Source organism: Neomonachus schauinslandi, chromosome 1 (genome assembly GCF_002201575.2).
Source record: "Neomonachus schauinslandi chromosome 1, ASM220157v2, whole genome shotgun sequence".
In the NCBI taxonomy this organism is placed as follows: Eukaryota; Metazoa; Chordata; class Mammalia; order Carnivora; family Phocidae; genus Neomonachus; species Neomonachus schauinslandi.
Genome location: NC_058403.1, coordinates 212,236,105 through 212,256,366, shown reverse-complemented (window position 1 = coordinate 212,256,366; position 20,262 = coordinate 212,236,105). Strand labels below are relative to the sequence as shown.

General features: G+C 55.7%; 2 protein-coding genes across 3 annotated transcripts in view; both read left to right on the top strand.

Annotated features, from left to right (window-relative positions):
- The window catches only part of GNA15 (G protein subunit alpha 15), a 20,051-nt gene extending 13,116 nt beyond the window's left edge, over positions 1 to 6,935 (top strand). Inside the window, exons 5-8 of one of the 2 annotated variants that reach the window (XM_044918584.1) lie at positions 1,160 to 1,289; positions 2,835 to 2,988; positions 5,974 to 6,031; positions 6,071 to 6,935. In XM_044918584.1, the coding sequence (XP_044774519.1) occupies positions 1,160 to 1,289; positions 2,835 to 2,988; positions 5,974 to 6,031; positions 6,071 to 6,200 (472 nt within the window). In that variant the 3' untranslated portion in view covers positions 6,201 to 6,935. Of the gene's footprint in view, positions 1 to 1,159; positions 1,290 to 2,834; positions 2,989 to 5,973 lie in introns of both variants that reach the window. The other variant, XM_021705143.1, reaches the window with a different exon arrangement.
- An 8,081-nt stretch (positions 6,936 to 15,016) lies between these two features.
- On the top strand, positions 15,017 to 16,392 carry S1PR4 (sphingosine-1-phosphate receptor 4). Its single transcript, XM_021705427.1, has one exon. It carries the CDS (start codon positions 15,017 to 15,019, stop codon positions 16,172 to 16,174), a length of 1,158 nt encoding a protein of 385 aa, XP_021561102.1. The 3' UTR covers positions 16,175 to 16,392.
- The last annotated feature ends 3,870 nt before the right edge of the window (positions 16,393 to 20,262 follow it).

Below are 20,262 nucleotides of genomic sequence, written 5' to 3'. Positions count from 1 at the left end.
GATGGATAGACGGGTGGATGGATGGATGAGTATGTGGGTAGATGGATGGATAGACGGGTGGATGGAAGAACAGGACGGACGGATGGATATGTGGGTGATGGATGGATACATGGGTAGGTGGATGGATGGATGGTAAGTGGGTGGGTGGGTGGGTGGATGGACGGATGGGCAGAAAGATGGATAAATGGGTGGATGGATGGGTGAGTATGTGAGTGGATGAACTGGTCAAAGTTTAGGAATGAAGATAGAGGTTGGGGAAGCTCACAGGTGAGGCTGGACTGAGGTGCTGATTTTCAGGTGGGAAGCCTTGAGTGTGTTCTTAGGCCAGGGACAGAGCTAATCTGTGGAGTGAGGGCTCAGAGGAAGCTGAGACTATGAGACTGGAGGCTGGCAAGTAGCATCCCCCACATCTGTCTCAGTCTCCGGAGCCCCGCTCTCAACCCCTGCACCTCCCGTTCTGCTCTGGGGTTTCAGGGAATCTGAAGAGGCACAAGAGGGGTTGGTCTCAGGGATCAGGAGCCACAGGCACCAGCCTTAGTTGCCCGACCATACAAAGGGGCAAGTCCCTTCTTGCTCTGGGGCTTCTGGCATTTCCTGTTGGCTGCCTGGGTAACAGTCCCATCCCTGGGGAAATGACGCAAGCCTTGTTATCAGTGACCCACATTTCTTAGAGGAGAGAAGAGGAAGGCGGGAGGGCTCAGGCTTTTGTTGCCGTGTGTGGAGGTGGAGGCTGGGCCCTCACCCTGGGCCACACACAGAGGGGATGGTGTTGGCCCGTCAGAACAATGCGCACGTCACGGTTGGGGAAACTGAGTTCTGGACATGTTCGGCAGTTTGCCCCAGGTCACCCGCCAGAACCAGAGCAGACCCCGGATGTGTCTGACCTGCTGTCCTCTACCCTGGGGTGGAAATCAGGCAGCCCAATGCAGAAGCTCAGCAAAGTCTCCCCTCCCATGCCTCAGTTTCTCCATGTGTAAATAAGTTAACAGTAACACCTGCTTCACGGGGCTGAAATGCAGTAACACAGCAGAGGCCAGAGGCTGCCACCAATTCCTGCTGCTATTAAATATTGATCTGGACATGCCTTGGACATGCCTGGGGTCTGGGGTGCCATGGCAGGGGTTTCTGATCAGGCCTGACAGGGGGTGATTCCCGGCAGGATCGTGGATGTCGGGGGCCAGAAGTCAGAACGCAAGAAGTGGATCCACTGCTTCGAGAACGTGATTGCCCTCATCTACCTAGCTTCGCTGAGCGAATACGACCAGTGTCTGGAGGAGAACAACCAGGAGGTGAGGGCCACCTCAGGTGCCGCCTCCTGCTGGCCCCGGGATGCACAGCTGAGCAGAAAACGCCCCTGCCACTCTTGAGTGGGTCTGTGTGCATCTGGCGTGGCTCTGAGCTCCACCCTCCACTCTTCCGTGGTCAGAGCATTGAGTCCAAGACACAGATCCACAAGCACCCCGGACTCTCTCTCTCTCTCAAAGGGATGCTCGAGCCCCAAGATGTGGCCCCCAGGAAGCACAATGCAGCTGGCCTGGGAAAACAGGGCATGCCCCAGGGTCGGTGTCCTGCTTTTATTCAGAAAGGCTGGGCATCGCTCTTTTTTGAACTCTTCTCCTAATTAGGACCTGGCTTGTTTCAGACATTTGTGCTTTTAGGGGTTAAAGTTTCACACACACAGTCTGGAGACCCAAGGGTCAGATGCTAAAATTTTGACTCTCTGGCCAAATGAAACAGATTGAATTTGAGGTCATTCTGCCACAGATCTTGCTCGAATGCAGCCACCCGCCATGTCCTAGTTTGCTGGGGCTGCCATAATAAAGTGTGAAGTTCTGGGGGCTAGAGATACGCAGACGTCTCCTCTCCCAGTGCTGGAGGCCGCACACCCCGGATCAGCATGTCGGCCAGGCTCGTTCCTCCTGAGCCTGTGAGGGAGACTCTGTCCCTAGCTCTCCCTGCTTCTGGGAGTCGCTGGCCATCCTTGGGCCACGTCACCCTATCTCTGCCTCTGTGGTCACATGGTCTTATCCCCCTGCATCTGTGTCCAAACGTCCCCTCTTTATAAGGACCTCTGCCATTAGAGGTGGAAATCTACTATGACCTCTTCTTTTTTTTTTTTCTATTCATAATAGTTTTATTTAAATAAAGGCTTTTAAAGTTTTTTTAAATTTTTTTATTCTTATATTATCCCCATACATTACATCATTAGTTTTAGATGAAGTGTTCCATGATTCATTGTTTGTGCGTAACACCCAGTGCTCCATGCAGAATGTGCCCTCCTCAATACCCACCACCAGGCTAACCCATCCTCCCACCCCCCTCCCCTCTAGAACCCTCAGTTTGTTTTTCAGAGTCCATCGTCTCTCATGGTTCGTCTACCCCTCCGATTTCCCCCGCTTCATTCTTCCCCTCCCGCTACCTTCTTCTTCTTCTTTTTTTCTTAACATATATTGCATTATTTGTTTCAGAGGTACAGATCTGAGATTCAACAGTCTTGCACAATTCACAGCGCTTACCAGAGCACATACCCTCCCCAGTGTCTATCACCCAGTACTATGACCTCTTCTTAACTAGTTACATCTTCGAAGACCCTATTTCCAAATAAGGTCCCATTCTGAAGTTCCAGAGGGACATGAACTTGTGGGGGACACTAGTCAAACCAGTAGAGGCCACACAAAAGCATGGGCACACTCCCTCTGCCCCGGCCAGGAGCTGGGGAGCCCCAGGCTCCTGGACGTTAGGCTGACAACCCCATCCCCACATGGAAGGGGGGGGCTCCTGTCTGGGCCAAGTCAGCCATTGGAGCAATAACCTGCCTGTTCCCCCCAACCCAGAACCGAATGAAGGAGAGCCTGGCCCTGTTTGGCACCATCCTGGAACTGCCCTGGTTCAAAAGCACATCTGTCATCCTCTTCCTCAACAAAACTGACATCCTCGAGGAGAAGATCCCCACCTCCCACCTGGCTACCTACTTCCCCAGTTTTCAGGGTGAGTGGTCCTAGAACTCTCTATAACCTTTCACCTCCCGAAAGCAGCTCCCAAGAGAAATGCTGGTCCAGACTACCTCAGCCGGAGTCAGTGGAGTTTCAAATGGGATCAGACAGACCTGAGTTCTAGACCCAAGCCGTGAGTCTCAGTGTCCCCCTCTGCAGAATGGGGACAAAGTGACAGCCGCCATCTCTCTTGATGCCGTGGCTTCAAGCAGGGGGCTCTAAGGAGGCAGGTGTTGTAGATCTCTTGCATGTGGGTCCGCTGTAGAGTTCATTGTCATAAGCCACACCTGGAAGGCGTCAACAACTATTTCCAGAATCTGCCTCGATTTTTGAGACTTCTTTTTCGATCTTTCATAGTCATCTTATCTATATCTAAGATAGCAGATTCAAAAGGAAACCGGTGCCTGACCTTTGGACAAGTCCTTCCAAGGCACATGGCTCGGTTTTCACAAATACAGCAACCCTCTTACATGCAGTGCCGGTAGCCACGGTCGTGTCTCGGCAAGCACGCATGAATCAGGACTAAGGAGCAGGTTTGGGAGTGAGCCCTCAGCGCAGCCCGAGGGGCAAAGGGCCTGGCCTTCTGGAGAGGAGGATGGGGGAGTTGGCCAGGGCACCATTTAGCATATCCTACAGAGCGGGGAGGTGGGGTTTGGGTGGGTCCCAGGAACGGGCTTATGGGCTTGCACTCTCCCTGGAGGGCCACTGTGAAGGGGCTGGTGGAAATATCCCAGCTGAGCCACAAACTGCCCCCAAGGTTAGGGGCTTAGAGCAGCCCTTTGACTTTGCTCACATTTTTGTGGGGCAGGAACTTGGGAAAGGTTGAGGTGGGTGAGTTCATCTTCGATGCGTATGGCATCAGCTGAGGTGGCCGGGATCGAGATACCCCTCCAACTTCTAACACCGTGTGTCTGATCGCTCTGCGCCCCTCTCCCTCCCTGCCTCCCCCTCCTTCCCTCTGCTGCTTTCTGCCCCACACCCCGCACCCCTCCCTGGCCCCATCTGGTGTCTCCTAATCCAGGGGCCCTTCATGAGGCTTGGGCTTCCTCACAGCATGGCTGTTTCAGGGTAGCCAGACTTCAGCCCCGGTTTGGGTCGGGGGAGCCTCAGAAGTCCCAGATGGTTAGAGATGCCTCACTCTATTGCTCAAGCAAATCACTCAGGCCAGCTCAGACTCAAAAGGAGGCAAACAGACTCCCCTCTTGATGGCCAAATGGCACCCACCTACAGGGAGGGGAGTAATGGCAGCCGTGCTGGAGACAAGTTGGCTTCATTTCCTGGGGCCACAAACTAGGGGGCAGAAAACCACCGAAATGTATTCCCCTCAGTTAAGGAGGCCAGAGGTGTGAAATCAAGATGTCAGCAGGATTGGTTCCTTCTGGAGGCTCTGAGGGGACATCTGTCCCAGGCATCTCCACTAGCTTCTGGTGTTGCCTGCAATCCTTGGGGTTCCTTGACTTACAGACACATCACTCCGAGCTCCTCAGTTGTCATATGGCCTTCTGTGTGTGTGTGTGTGCCTTTCCTCTTCTTATAAGGACTCCAGTCATTGGCTACTGGGCCCACCCCAATCCAGTATGACCCCATTTCAGGCTAACTAATTACATCTGAAGACCCTATTTCCAAATAAAGTCATATTCTGAGGTTCTGGGTGGACAAGGACTTGGGGGGATGCTATTCACCCCAAAACACAAGCAGATGCAGCTCTTAAGCTTGCTGACATCACCATGGGTGTGACCCTTGGCCTTGTTAGGGCTCAGAGCCCATGTGAGCCCCTCTCAACCAATCAGATCCAGAAGACGTGGGGGCCTGGGAGACAGATGTCAACTTATTCCAGCATGGTGGACAGCCCTTACTCCCTCCCCAGCTGAGCAGCCTTGGGAATGGGAACATGGCGTGGAGAATTTGGGGATGGGGATAAAGTGGACAGTTTTGAAGGATTGTTTTCCTTCACATCAAAGGGAACCTTCATGACTCATCTTTTTCTCCCAGCCAGAGGCTGGAGTACTCTTTGCCAACTTCTGGCCCTCAGTCCTTCCCTCTTCTGTACTTAATAACATCTGTGATTATAACAATAGCTCACACATCGAACACCGTTGGAAGCTCCCTGTGCAGTGGAATTCTTTCTTCTTACCACCACAGAGATGGGGAAACCGAGGCACAGGGAGGTGCAAACACTCCCCAAAAGCCACACAGCCAGTGAGTGGCAGAGGCAGGATTTGAACCCAGGCTGTCTGGATCAGGAGCCACCAGCCTTACCCCCTGGGTACCCTGCCTTCCTGGAAGAATGATGATAACATTCTGACTATCTGTAGCCCTCTACATGATTGCACTGAATCCTCACAACTCTGGGAGGCTTGGGACTGTTAGGATCCCCATTTTACAAATGAGGGAACTGAGGCTCACGGCAGTTGCATGGACTGCCCTATAAGGCAACCCTACTAGTAAGTAGCAGAGCCAGGTCTTGGGCTCCAAGAGCCTTAGCTCGCATTGTGCTTAAGACAGAGAGACACGGACAGACGCAGAAACAGAGAGGCTGAGCATGTCAGCTGCCTCCCCAGGGTGGCCAACCCTCCCCGTCTCTTGGCCTCGGTTTACCCATCTGCACTGCTCAGAGAGATCTTTCTCTGCCACCCCAGGTACCCATCCCCTCAGTTGCAAGCCCAGCCAAGTGAGAGGGTTTCTTTCTGCCTGAAGTCCCAGAGCCGAGTCTTATTGGTCCATTCCAGGTCATGTGACTCACCAGAGTCCATTCCTGAGGCTCCCATTGGCTGGACCTGATGGTCATGTGACCCTCTAGACCGACCGAAGATGGCGCCGGCCTGCACGCGGCGCCCGGTCCCTGCGGCCCCTGCAGCCCTGATGTAGTTCACGTCTGGAGCAGGGTCTCCAGATCCCCCTGCGTGGCTCGGGAGGGAGCGTCTCCCGCCTGCCGCACGAACCGTGTGCCCTGACTGCCCACCCCTCCCCGCCCCCCCAGGCCCGAAGCAGGACGCGGAGGCAGCCAAGAGGTTCATCCTGGACATGTACAGCGGCATGTACGCCGGCTGCGTGGACAGCGCGGACGGGGACAGGAGGGGTCCGCGCTCCCGGCGCCTCTTCAGCCACTACACGTGTGCCACGGACACCCAGAACATCCGCAAGGTCTTCAAGGACGTGCGGGACTCGGTGCTGGCCCGCTACCTGGACGAGATCAACCTGCTGTGACCCAGGCGCTGCTGCCCCCGGGCTCAGACCCGCGCGTGGCAGGCGGGACCTGCGGGCGGACCGGTGCTCAGTGAGCCCGGATGCCCCCTGTCGCGCAGCCCCAGGTCCAGGTGGCGGAAGGGCCGCGAGTGAGTCAGGGGTTGAAGGCGGTCGCCGCCCCCTCCTTTCTCCGACCCTCGCCACGACAGCCCCCGCGTTTGCCCTCCCTTGACTCCGTTTACCTCCTCGGAAAGGGAGCACAACGGCCACTTGGGATGGCAGGGTGGAGGAAAAAGTGAGGGGAGCAGGGGATCGGGGACTTGCCCCACCCCTGGGTAGGTCCTCTCCAGGGAAGAGGCCGCGGACCCCCACGGAGGTGATGCGCCAGCCGGGTGGGGGGGGAGCGGGCCTTCAGTCCGAGGGACCGGACTCTGGCGCCCCCTAGCGGGGTTCCTTGACTTATAGACACATCACTCCGAGCTCCCCTCCTCACAGGAGGCGGCATCCACCAGCCTGAGGTCTGCGTGGCGCGGGGACTTCCCGTTCTGGGCGGGAAGAGAGACCCGGAGAACGCTGTCCCTTCCAGAGTCTGCGCCTCAAAGTGTGTCCTGCCCTGTTTACAGACGAGGGAAACTGAGGCCACAGGCGTTCCCCCCACTTCCCAGTCTGGGGGCTCGGGCGCACTGCATCTTACAACTTCTCTGTATTTATTCCCTCCCCTTCTGTGGGGCCCCTTGCAAGACATTAAAGACATGTCTGGAGACCTATGATTTCTTAGGGGCGTCCTGTGCCTCACTGCGCGGCCCCTTCTCAGGGCGCCTGTCCCAGGTGGGGTAGCCACGTGGGGAAGGAGGGGGGAGTTGGTGTTGTGCGTGCACCCGGGCAGGGCACGTCCTGGGAGCTGTGTGGGGCTGATGCGCTTGGAGCCGAGCGGTGGAGTCGGCGTCTCTCCCCGGCCTGGGGGAGGGGGGCGGGCGACGTTTGAGCCCAGCCTGTGTTGCTACTCACCCCAAATTCCAGGAGCCGCCACCACCTCGGATGAAGGGGGAGATGCGGATGGGGACGGCTCCACTTACCCGGGACGGCCGTCCCCCACTGTCCTCAGGGCCGTGTCACAAGCCGGCCCACCTCTGTTTTCAGATGGGGAAACTGACACAGAGAAATGCTCTCGTTTGACTGAGGCTCCAGCCTGCGGGATGGCAGAGCCAAGATACTGATTCAGTCAACCCTTTTCTATTTTTTTTTTTAAACTTTTAAAAAGATACACTTTATTTTTCAGAATAGTCCTATTTACAGAAAAATTGTGAAGATACTACAGAGAGCTGTCTTATGAAACCATAGCCAGTTTCCCTATTGTAAACATCCTACATTAATGTGGTACCTTTTTTTTGATAATTAATGAACCAACATTGACTCGTTATGAACTGAAGTCCACCCTTTATTCAGATTGCCTGTTTTTCCCTAGTGTCCTTTTCCTGTCCTGGGACCCCAGCCAGGACACCTCGCGACCTGAGGCTGTCATGTCTCCTGAGACGCCACTGGGCTGTGACAGTTTCTCAGACTTTCCTCGTTTGTGATTTTTAAAGAACTTACTGGCTTTTTTCCAGAGATTCACGAATCAGGGAGCATCCAGTCTAGTGGATAGACAGAACCTGCCAACTTCCCCTGTTTTTGATGACCCGGGTAGTTTTGAAGCCCGCTGGTCAGGGATTGCATTCATTTCCTCCAGCTGCTAAAACAAAGTACCACAAAGTGGGTGACTTACATAGCAGAAATGTCCTCTGCCCATTCTGGAGGGCAGGAGTCAAGGTGTGGCAGGGTGCTCCCTCTGGAGGCTCCAGGGCAGGATCCTTCCAGCCTCTCCCAGCCTCCAGGGGCTCCAGGCGCCCTTTGGCTTGTGGCCGCGCCCCTCCGTCTCTGCCTCCGTCTTCACATGGCCCTTTCTCTTGTGTGCGTCTGTGTCTGTGTCTACATTCTCCTTCCTTATAGGGGCACCGGTCATAGTGAATGGGGGCCCACCCTAATGACCTCGTCTTAAGTTGATTACATCTGTTTTCAAAGAAGATCACATTCCCTGTACCCTCTTTTCAAAGAAGATCACATTCCCACGTCCCAGTGGGTTAGGACTTGACCGTATCTCCTGGACAGTCCCTTGGCGGGGGCTTGCCTGGTATTTTCCTCATGACTGGGCTCAGGTTACGGGTTTTAGGGCGGAGGACCACAGAGGCAAAGGGCCATTTCCGCCGCGTCGTATCAAGAGCACGTGTGTCAGCCCACCACCACTGTGCACCTCGGTCACCTGGCCAAGGAGTCACCCAACTCTTTTGAAAGCTTTTTTTTTATTGTGGAAAATATCAAACCTACAAAAACAGGGAGGCGAGTCAGGGCTACACCTGGACGTTTGTGGGCTCAACGTATGATGCCTTCGTGGGCCTCGTCCTGCATAAGCAACCTTTAACGATTATTTTCTTACAACAGTGTTGGTAGAAAGACTAATGAAATCCAGGCTGGGCTCATTACATATTCATGATTGCTGTATTCATTTTATTCTTCTAATCTCAAAAAGAAATTAAAAACATTTGCACAGGCCCCACAAAGTGTTGTGGGCCCTGGGCCTAAAGGGGAAGCTGCCCTGAAGCCAGGACAGAGACCCCAGCCCTCCTCAGTCAGTACTGACCCCTCCCTGGGTCCATGAGGACAGCGTGTCCCAACACTGATGGGCGTAAGTCACAAATGTTTGCTCACAAACCAAGCCCACACGTGGTATTTGGCTGCTGTAACTCTCTTCATCTGGAAGCATCCCCCAACCTTTTTTTCTTGGTCATTTATCTGTCTAAGAACCCAGGTCATTTGTCCTGTAGAGTACCCTAGCCTCCAGACAGGGCAAGTGGTATCCCCGGTGTCAAAGACCATGTGCCTCGTTTCCTGTAACCCCTGCAAGCTCATCTATCTGGAAATGAGAGTGGACTCCTAGGGGGTGCTGTGAGCCTCGACCGGAAGACACTGAACCTCTGCTTGGTTCTCTCTGCGCCTGTCCCTGCATCTCTGACCCTCTCCAGGAGACACATAATGGAACATCAAGTTCATTCACTCTCTCTTCCATGTTAAAATTGATCCCTGGATTTAGGGGGTATCAGTCTGATTCATCCATCATGAATTTGCCCATGAGCCTTTCTCCTGATGGTCTTAGTGGCCACTGCGGAGCGTTCCTTAGATACATCATTTGGGACGGCAAAAATGGTGATATCCTAATACTTCCATTTTCTCTGCATTTTTTGCCTGGAATTATTCTATTTAAAAAAAAAACACTCAAAAGAATTGAAAGCAGGGTCTTGAAGAGATACTTGCACACCCATGTTCACAACAGCATTATTCACAATAGCCAAGAGGTCAAAGCAACCCAAGTGTCTATCCATGGATAAAGGAGAAACCCAGTGCAGTCCATCCACATACTGGAATACGATCCAGCCTTAGAAAGGAAGGGACCCTGATACCTGCCACGACGTGGAGGGACCCCGAGGACACTGGGCTCAGCGAGAGGAGCCAGACCCAGAAGGACACATCCCGCAGGACCCCACTCCCAGGAGGTCCCCAGAGGGGTCCCGTCCACACAGACAGAAAGGAGAGGGTGGGAGCCGGGGCTGGGGCAGGGGGTGGGGAGTCCGTGCTTCGTGGGGACAGAGTCTCCGTGTGGGGAGATGGAAAGTTCTGGAGACGGAGAGTGGGGGTGGTCGCAGGACGGTGTGAGTGTGCTTCATACCGCTGAGCTGTGCACTTAAAAATGGTTATGATGGTGAATTTTATGCTTTATGAGAGCGGGCGTTACTCTTTTGTTGTACCCACAGGGCTGGGTCTCCGGCCAGGGGAGACCGCTGCACGTGGGCTCCTCAGTCCTTCTGACACTCCCCCACTGGCTTTAAGAGTTCATGTTCTGGCACAGAGGGATGCTTTGGGCTCACGCTGCACTTGCCCTGGACCTTGCCATTTCTCCAAGTAGCCCTGCTTCTTTTTAATGGGAGGTGACATTTAAGGACCACAATCTGACCACAAAGTTAGGAAAGAAGTTGCAAAACTATTACAACGAACTCCCATATACCCTTCATCTAGGTCAAGGACCAACAAACTACCTGTGCCAAGCCTGTTTTTTGCAAATAAAGTTTTATTGGCACGCCGCCAACTCATTTACATACTGTCCCTGGCAGCTTTGGCTACAACAGCAGAGTTGAGTAATTGTGAAAGAGACAGTCTGGCCTGCAAAGCTCAAAATATTTACTATTTGGCCCTTTGCAGAAAAAAAATCTAGATCCCAGAGCTAGATCCGCCTGTGGTTAATCTTTTTGCTTTGTATCTGCCTATAAACATAATCTAAAAGTATATAATATATTCTATAGAAAAGATTCTCCTCCTTTTCCTCCGTTTTTCTAAATAATTTGAGAGTGAGTTGGAGGCATCATGAACGTTGACTCTAAAGCACTCCTATGAACATTTCCTATGAACAAACACCTTCTGTTATGTAAGCAAAGGACGATGGTCAAATTCAGGAAATCTCACATTGGTAGAATAATATTATATCATGTACAGCCCAAGCAAAAATCCCATCAGTCGTCCTGATTCCGTCCCTTACAGCACCTTTCCCTCCACGCTCGTGTCCCATCCAGGATCACTCCCCGCACTTAACTCCATGCCTTGTGGGTCTCCTTCCATCCCAGACAAGACAGCGTGGGCTTGCTCCTTTGTCTTTCCTGACCTTTCCTGACCTTGACTCTTTGGAATTATCTTGTGGGATGTGCCTCAAGGTGGATCTGTGGGCTGATTCCTCAGTCAGATGCAGGGTACACACGTCTGGTGGGAACGTCCCAGCAGCGACCAGCTCCCCGCGGCTGCGTCCTATCAGGAAGGCACGATGCCCATTTATCATACTCCCCTGGTGATGTAAACACCATCTTCTCGACACTTGTCCAGTAAGACAGTTTCCTCTTTGTAACTAAAAAGTCATCTGTAGGGGGCGCCCGGGGGGCTCAGTCAGTTAAGCCACTGACTCTTGATCTCAGCTCAGGTCTTGATCTCAGGGTCGTGAGTTCAAGCCTTGTGCTGGGCTCCACGCTGGGCATGGAGCTTACTTAAAAAAAATAAAAAATAAAAAATAAAGGAATCCGTAGGAAGACACTTTGAGATTATGCAGAGACCCTGCTCCCCGACCAACGTCTGCCCGATAATTTAACACCCCATGCTGATTCTTGCCTGGGCCAGTTACTGCTGTGCCAGCCACAAAATGGTGACTGTTATGTTATTGGGGGGATGCCTCGGAGTGGAACTGCTGGGTCATATAAAAAGAATATTATTTTTTTTTCCTAATTTGTTTTATTGTGGTAAAATGCACTTGACATAAAATGCACCATCTTCGGTATTTTCAGTGCCCAGTTTGGTGGGCGTTAAACACATTCATAATGCCGTGCACCATCCCCACCACCCACGTCCAGGACCCTTTCCATCTTGTAAACCTGACCTCTGTCCCCATCAAACACTGACTGCCCCCCCATCCTTCTTGGGGCACTTCCTGACTTTCTGGTACACCAGGATGTTCCAGGCCCACCAGGCACTCCCCCTGCCCCACCCCTGGAATCAACCGTTTCTCGCAGAAGCCCTGAAGGTGGTATTTAGAAGCCGAGATCTGGGTGCTGGATAGATGTGTCTGTTGTTCCTGGCTTGTCTCAGCGGACAGAGTGACAAAATCGATTTTTCTTTAAATCACGGGTCCACGCTGATACTTTCGATCCTATTCCATCCCTGTGGGGTTGAGCAGTGTGTCCTCCCATCCCGTATTTACATTGTATTTCCTCCCCAGCGGAGACCCGGTTTTTTTTTTTTTAATGTTTTATTTATTTATTCATGAAAGTCAGAGAGAGAGAGAGGCAGAGGCAGAGGGAGAAGCAGGCTCCCCGCCTAGCAGGGAGCCCGATGCGGGACTCGATCCCAGGACCCCGGGATCATGACCTGAGCCGAAGGCAGACGCTTAACCGTCTGAGCCACCCAGGCGCCCCTGGAGACCTGGTTCTTAAGAACATCAGTACACTTGCTACTTTGCTCAGTCCCATAATACACATGAGAGTTTCAGAATCACTATACCTCTACCACTCCTGAAAACAGATCTACAACACAAAGTTCATTTTTTTTTTTTGTAGTTCCTTTTGTCTTTAGAATAAGTGCGTGTCCATAAGTTGCATGGGCTCTCTCCTCTGTTCCTGGGTGGTTCTTGTTTTCATCTGAAACATAGTTCTGTTCCTCTGTTTTCGGTTTATAATCCATTCTCAAGCTTACTTCCCCGCACCCTTGTTGATTTAATTTTATTGTAGAATATAGAAAGCATAAACAGAGTTTGAAAATTACACAAACAGAGGTCGTCATGCCTTCCTCCTTCCATTCCAACTCTACCCGCCCCCCCCATAGGGAACCAACCTCATTGGTTCCTGGCTTATCTTTCCTCTGTTTCTTTTGCAAAAACAAGCAGCTATATATATGTTTCATTCCCCCTTCTTTGTTTCACAGAAGGTAGGCTACTACATATACTTTTTCATATTTTTCCCCTACTTAACAATATGACCTGGAGCTGGCTCCAATCCACTCTTGTTCGTGGCTGTGTGGTACTCCACTCTATGATGCGGTGTGGCTGGTCAGCCTCTCCCCTGTGTGCAGACATTTGGGCTGCTTCTGATATTTTGCATTCACAAACAACAGTGAATAACCTTTTGCATGCATACTAGCGCATGGTCAGAGCTGTGTCTTTGGGCAGGTTTCTAGAGGGGGGGATTGCTCTTTTGTGGCATGGGGATAATCACGAGATTAAATAAGGTACCATGCACAAAGGGCCTTCCACCAGGCAGCAGGTGATTCATGGCAGAAAGTCGTTGTTGGATGGCTTGCCTTACTAGTCACACTCTGCTCTCTCATTACATTTACTTTAGTCCTGAATTTGCTCTGAGCCTAGAGTCAGGGATGCAGCTGGAGTGGGGGTTGGGTGGGGGTTGGGGCTCAATTAGAATTGGGGCTCAGTTTGGGATCAGGGTTCAGTCCGGGGACAGGTCTCAGTCAGGGTAAGGAGTCAGAGTTGTGGCCAGCCTATAGTCACACACTCAGCCTAGAGCAGGGTTTAGCCAGGCATCAGGGCTCAGTCTAGGATCAGGGCTCAGTCCAGGATCAGGGTTCAGTCCAGGCTCAGGGCTCAGTCTAGGCTCAGGGCTCAGTCTAGGCTTAGGGCTCAGTCTGGGATTAGGGTTTAGTCTGGGATCAGGGCTCAGCCAGTAATCAGGGCTCAGTCTGGGACCAGGGCTCAGTCCAGGATCAGGGTTCAGTCTGGGATCAGGGCTCAGTCTGGGACCAGGGATCAGTCTAGGCTCAGAGCTCAGCCTAGGCTCAGGGCTCAGTCTGGGATTAGGGTTCAGTCTGGGATCAGGGCTCAGCCGGTAATCAGGGCTCAGTCTGGGACCAGGGCTCAGTCCAGGATCAGGGCTCAGCCTCAGTCCAGGATCAGGACTCAGCCTGGCATCACTACCATTTCAGGGTCCAGGCTCAGCCTCAGAACACACAGTGTGTCTCTCTGTGAATGTGCCTGAGTTGGATGGCTCCTTGTGAAGTTGAGACCAAGGTTCAGTTCTCAGCTATGCACGGTGGTACCTGAGCAAGACTTGGCTGCTTGTCTGCCTGCCCCAGCCTCACAGCCCCACTGCCTGGGCAGCCCTTGTTCCCACAGCCTCCTCTTCAGGCCCCTGCTTCCGCTTGGTCACCTCCAGGGACAAGAAGCTACCACCTCCCCAGGCAGCACCTCTATCTGTGGCTTCCCTGTAACTGCACTGTCCCCAGGGCCGACCAGTGAACAAAGGGAGGGGTGCTGCTCGGTGGCCACAGGCAGCTGGGCTGCCCCCAGCCCCAGTGTCCTGACTGCCCTGCCCCTGACAGAGATATGAGAGCCCTTGATGGGAGCCCTGTGCCTCCCCCAGCAGACTCTCCAGGACGGGCTCTACTCTCCCCCTTCCCGCCCCCGGCACCCAAGCCCCAGTCCTCAGCATCTCAGGATAGGCATGGCGGGGGGGTGAGTTCCCACTTTTCCTATGAGCCCCTCCCCCTCCAGAGGTGAGGGGCTGTCTTGGGGGGGGTGCGTCCCCAGCAGATCTGCTCCTAGCAGGGCCAGCTCAGGGGTGGGCCAGGCAACCCCAGTAAGGAGGGTCCTGGCCGAGACCTACATGGGTCCGTGTGCGGGGGTTTACCTCCCGCTGGAGACAGCTGGTCCCGCCTCTCCAGGCCTCAGTCTCCCCTTCTGTGCACGGGCATGCAGCAGGTCCATCCTGGGAATAAAATGGGATGCATCTCTGCCCCCAATGAGGTATCTGGGGGTGCTCACCTATGTGCCTTAACACACTTATTAAGCACCTACTGTGTGCCGGGCAGGCTTGGAGCAGTCCAGAATAGCCAGGTCCTGGAGAGGGTAGCTTGTGGGGGCAGGGGAGTTGCCCAGCCCAGGGAAGGGTGGCGCGTGCCCAGGGGAAGGGGGTGGGGCATTTCCCCTCCCCACTGGGGCCCCCACCCCTCCCTGGGCTTTTGAGGACCATAGGGGGGGCAGAGACAGGGTCTCGCGGCAGGAGCAACCGCAGCACCCTCCCGGAGCCTGGGTGGGAGCCGACCGTTGGGGTGCCCCTCCCTGTCCCTGGCCTCACCCCCAGCTTGGGGGTACCTTGAACATAACAGGAAATTTGAAACAACAGGAAACCAAGGCCGGGCAGGCGGCGGCCCCACCCTGCCCAGGGCGAGCCACCCCGGGCCTCAGTCTGCCCCAGGGGACCGCCATGAACACCACGGGGCCCCCGGCAGAGGCCCCCGAGTCCTGCCAGCAGCTGGTGGCCAGTGGGCACAGCCGGCTCATCGTCCTGCACTACAACCACTCGGGCCGGCTGGCCGGGCGGGGCGGGCCCGAGGAGGGGAGCCTGGGGGTCCTGCGGGGCATCTTCGTGGCCGTGAGCTGCCTGGTGGTGCTGGAGAACCTTCTGGTGCTGGTGGCCATCGTGACCCACATGCGGTCTCGGCGCTGGGTCTACTACTGCCTGGTCAACATCACGCTCAGCGACCTGCTCACCGGCGTGGCCTACCTGGCCAACGTCCTGCTGTCGGGCGCCCGCACCTTCCACCTGGCGCCTGCCCACTGGTTCCTGCGCGAGGGTCTGCTCTTCATGGCGCTGGCCGCCTCCACCTTCAGCCTGCTCTTCACCGCCGGCGAGCGCTTCGCCACCATGGTGCGGCCGGTGGCCGAGAGCGGGGCCAGCAAGCGGGGCCGGGTGTACGGCTTCATCGGGCTGTGCTGGCTGCTGGCCGCCCTGCTGGGCCTGCTGCCCCTGCTCGGCTGGAACTGCGTGTGCGCCTTCCAGCGCTGCTCCAGCCTGCTCCCGCTCTACTCCAAGGCCTACATCCTCTTCTGCGTGGGGGTCTTCGCCTGCATCCTGGCAGCCATCATGGCGCTCTACGGGGCCATCTTCCGGGTGGTGCGGGCCAACGGGCAGAAGGCCCCCCGGCCCCCCGCCCGCCGCAAGGCCCGCCGGTTGCTCAAGACGGTGCTCATGATCCTGGTGGCCTTCGTGGTGTGCTGGGGCCCGCTCTTCGGCCTGCTGCTGGCCGACGTCTTCAGCTCCACGGACTGGGCGCAGGAGTACCTGCGGGGCATGGACTGGATCCTGGCGCTGGCCGTGCTCAACTCCGCCGTGAACCCCCTCATCTACTCCTTCCGCAGCCGGGAGGTGTGCCAGGCTGTGCTGGCCTTCCTCTGCTGCGCGTGTCTCAGGCTGGGCCTGCAGGGGCCCAGGGACTGCCTGGCCCAGGTCGGCGAGGCCCACTCCGGAGCCTCCACCACGGACAGCTCGCTGAGGCCCAGGGACAGCTTTCGGGGCTCCCGGTCGCTCAGCTTTCGGATGCGAGAGCCCCTCACCAGCATCTCCAGCGTGCGGAGCGTCTGAGCCACGGCAGGGGCCCGTGTCCGGGGGGGCCGGGAGCACGCCGAGAGTGTGGGGGCTCTGATGGAGAGGCAGGAACAGGGCAGCCAGCTGGGCAGTGTGTCCCGAGGCCCCACGGCCCCCCTCACAGCGCCTGGGCCCGCTGACGCCAAGCAGGTGTCCCATGGTCTCCCCGGAGGAGGCGGCTGCTCACCGGAACGGGGAGGGTCCTGGAGTGGGGGTGAGTGGGTTTGCTATGTACGCCCCCAGCTCCCGTGTGATTCTGGGGAGTCCCAGCCCCTCCCGGGCCTCGGGGGGGCTCCCAGGCTGTGAGGGGCCAGCGGCAGTGGGGTTGATGGCCTGGCAACACGGAAGTTCAATGATGATTTGTCCCAGCCTCCCTCTTATTCACCTGTGGGCACCGGCGTGATGGCATGGGGCTGTGCGAGCAGGGAGGGCCGTGGGTCTGTGCGGACTGGGGATACGGCTGTGAGGGGGAGCGGCAGAGTGTGCACGAGTGTGTATGCAAGAGAGACAGAGAGAGAGAGAGAGGGAGAGAGAGGGAGAGAGGGAGGTGGGCACAGAGCAGGGTGTGCGAGAGCGTGTGCTGGTGTGTCTGCATGCACAGACAGCCCCGTGTGTGTGTGTGTGTGTGTGTGTGTGTGTGCGTGCATGCACGTGTGTGAGAGCCGGTGGGGGTTGCCGGGTCGGCCCCCGCCCCTCTCCCTCACTTCCCCTTTCCCTACCCCTTCTCTCGTCTTGGGCCCCGGCAGCCTCTTCCTCATCTCTGGCCTCTGCACCTATCGGGGGCCCCATCGGGGGGCCCGCAGAGGCGCAGCCGCCTGGCCCTCCCCCGCCTCAGGGAAGCTTGACCGCTCCTCTCCTGTTCCATTTAGCACTAACTGCCTCGTCCTTCCCTCCTGTGAAATGGGCTGATCAGGGATGGAACCCATAGCACGAGGCTGTCGGCACACACTCAGCGCTCGCTGTGGCACGTGGCGTCCGGCGTGTCCGACCAAACTTCTGGCGATGGTAGGAGCGTGCTGTCCGTTTCGGGAGCCCCAGTGGCCGTGGAGCCCTTGATAAGTGGCCAGCGCGACTGTCGAAGTGAACTTTGAGTTCGGTCACGTTTAAATAGTCCGTGGCCCCCGTGGCGACCATACTGGACGGCGCAGGGGTGCACCTTCAACGCGCGGCTGCCTCTCCTGGGGGAAAGTTCTCTCTCTCTCCCTCCTTCCAGGCAAGCCAGTGCCTGCAAGTCTTCCTGCTGCCGCCTTGCCCAGGGCTGGGGGGCAGCACCCTGCCCGCTGCTCGGGCACAGGACCACTCGGCTCTGAGCCTCGGCTTCCCTGCACGACGAGGGGCGCGGCGACCTGAAGCTGTTCACCGTGCTGGCCGGTCCCCAGCCACCAGCCACGTGTGGGCTATTTACGATGAATGAAAATGAAACGAAATATTAAACATTCGCCTTCCTGGTGCGTTGGTCGGCTGGAGGTGCCATGTCTCAGTGCCACAGACTGGGTGGCCTTACAGAAATGTGTCCTCCCGTGGCTCTGGAGGCTAGAAGTCTGAAGCCGAGGTGCCTGCGGGGCTGGTGCGCTGAGGCTCCGAGGATGAGCCTGTTCCATGCTCTCTCCTGGATTCGGGCGTCTGCCGGCATCATCGGCGCCCCTTGGCCCCTGGAAGTCATCCCGATCTCTTCACGCCTTCACGTGGTGCTCTCCCTGGGCGTCTGTGCCCAAATGACCCCTTTCTAGAAGGATGTCAGGCCCACCCTAACTACCTCCTTTTTAGCTTGATCACCTCTGTAAAGACCCTGTCTCCAAATCCGGTCCCTTTCCGAGGACTTCAACATGTGAACTTTGAGGGGACATGATTCAGCCCATAACGTCCAGTCATGCCAACCTCATTTCAAATACTCCAGAGACACATGGGGCCTGTGACTACTGTTTTGGATAGTGTAGACGCAGGACAGTTCCATCATCTGAGAACTTTGAATAGAGTTCCAAACATGTGTCCAGGTGCACAATAAATTGGGATATTTTTATATTTTCCTGATTCCTGTCATCATGTTCATCTGTGACAGCTGCAGGCAGGGTAGGGTCTTGGCGGAATCTGGGGTGAGTGGAGCCTGGGCCACCCTAAAGCTCTCGGCCAGTGCCCTGGGCCTGTGTGAGCTGGCCTGGCTGCCCCCTCTGCTCTGCGGGGCATCACACGCTCCGTTTGGAGTCAGCTGAACTATTTGCTGGCCCTCCCAGCTGGGGACCTTTGCACTTCCCTTGTTGTCCCCACCACAGCAGCCTGCCTGGCATGTGCCTACCCTCAGTCCTCGCTTGCCTGCCGCCTGCCTTCCCTTCGGGTCTCAGCTTTAGCATCACCTCCTCCAGGAAGTCTCCCCTGACTTCTCGGCTCCCACAGCTGCCTGCGCATCCTGCATGGATTGCAGCTGTCATCACTTCTGGCCACTCCTCCATCTCTTCCCCTGGACTGGGAGCTCCGTGAGGGTAGAGACTGCGGCAGTGTCTGGGTCACGACTGTGGCCAGAGCTCTGGGAGAACTGGACCCAACAGCGTGCCTTCCTCTGAGCCTCAGAAACCTCTTCCTCTCCTTCTTCCCCACCCCAGCCCTCCTCCCTGACAGCAGCACAACTGTCCCCAAGAATCTGGACTTCTGCTGGTGGGATGGCTCGGGCGTCTGTAACCTGCCACCGTTTCCCAGCTCTGCCTCACACCACGGGCCTCGGCTTCCTTATCTGTAAAAGGAGGATATCGATAGCCCTTGCCCTCCTGGCATGTTGATAAGGTGAGGCCCTTAGAGGCTCTGGAACTATGATATGTACGTTTTAAAATGGATAACAACAGCAACAAAGCCTTATGTATTACTCTGTGCCTGGCCCTGCTCTCTTCACCTTTGTATTAACTCATTTATTCCTCCGAAATCCGCTAAGAGGAAGATACCACCGTCAACTCCATTTTACAGATGGAGAAACTGAGGACCAGAGAGGTTAGGTAACTGACCCAAGGTCACACAGCTAGGAAGGGGCAGAGCTGGGATTCAAAGTGGCGGTGGCAGGCAGGTGGCTTCTTGATCCCTGCTTGTTAGGGATTCGTTGAATCTCTCCACTTTCCAGGCAGGAAAACCCTGACTCCGAGGAGGAGGCAGCATGAGCAGCTCTAGGGTCCAAGCCTTGTTATCTGAGTCAGGTTCAGGCCCCTTTCTTGGGCTGTCTCTGGGTGAGTGTGTGTGTGTATCTTGTGCGTTCATAGCCAGACCTGGAAGAACGGGGTGGGGGTGGGGCAGATGGAAGGAACAGGTGCGAAGACCACAGGGGCCAGAGTGAGTTCTGGTCCTTTTTCCCTGCCCTGCCAGGCCATCCCTGACTCCTCAGGCCCAGGAGCTCCCTGGAAGCAGGAGACAGGACTAGGAGGGGTGGGCTGGTGCTGGGGCGCTCACTTGTCATTCATCTCACTCATTCATTCACTTAACCACTGTGTGTCAGGCTCTCTTCTGGGTACAGGGGTTGCACCCATAAACAGCCTGCTGCCTGCCCCCATAAAGGTCCACTCTGGTGGGGGTGACAGACAGCCAGAGGTCATTTCGGTAAGATGTTAGCCCTGCGGAGAGGCGGGGGAGCTGGGATAGCAGATGCAGCCAAGTGCGTTCTCATTTTACCAACACGTTCGGAGCACAGAATGTGTGCCTGGCTCTCTCTGAGTCAGTTCATGGGGATCATCTTATTGAATTCTTACCCCTGGGGGTGGGCAAAGGTCATGAGATTATTTATCATCATGTCGGGCAGCTGAGGAAACTGAGGCTCTGAGAGGTGGAGCAATCTGCCCAAGGTCACACAGCCGGGAAAGGGGAGGCGCTGGGACTTGAATCCCGAATGCTGTGAGTCAGCGCCACCTTGCACCTGGGACAGAAGGGGGGCGGCCGTATCGGAGCCTGGACGTCAGCTCACTGGGGCTCTCGTGTTCTGCACCCCATGGCCTCAGTCTTCCCATCTGGAGGAGGGGGTTTGCGTTACTGATGCTCCTTAGGACCCCTGGCTGGGACACACTGGGTTCTTAGGATTGCCAGATTCGAAAATACAAATTTGGGACACCTAGTTA

What these genes read in the sequence shown, in the direction of transcription:
- S1PR4 (XM_021705427.1), top strand. Translation starts at nt 15,017, where the DNA reads ATGAACACCACGGGGCCCCCGGCAGAGGCCCCCGAGTCCTGCCAGCAG.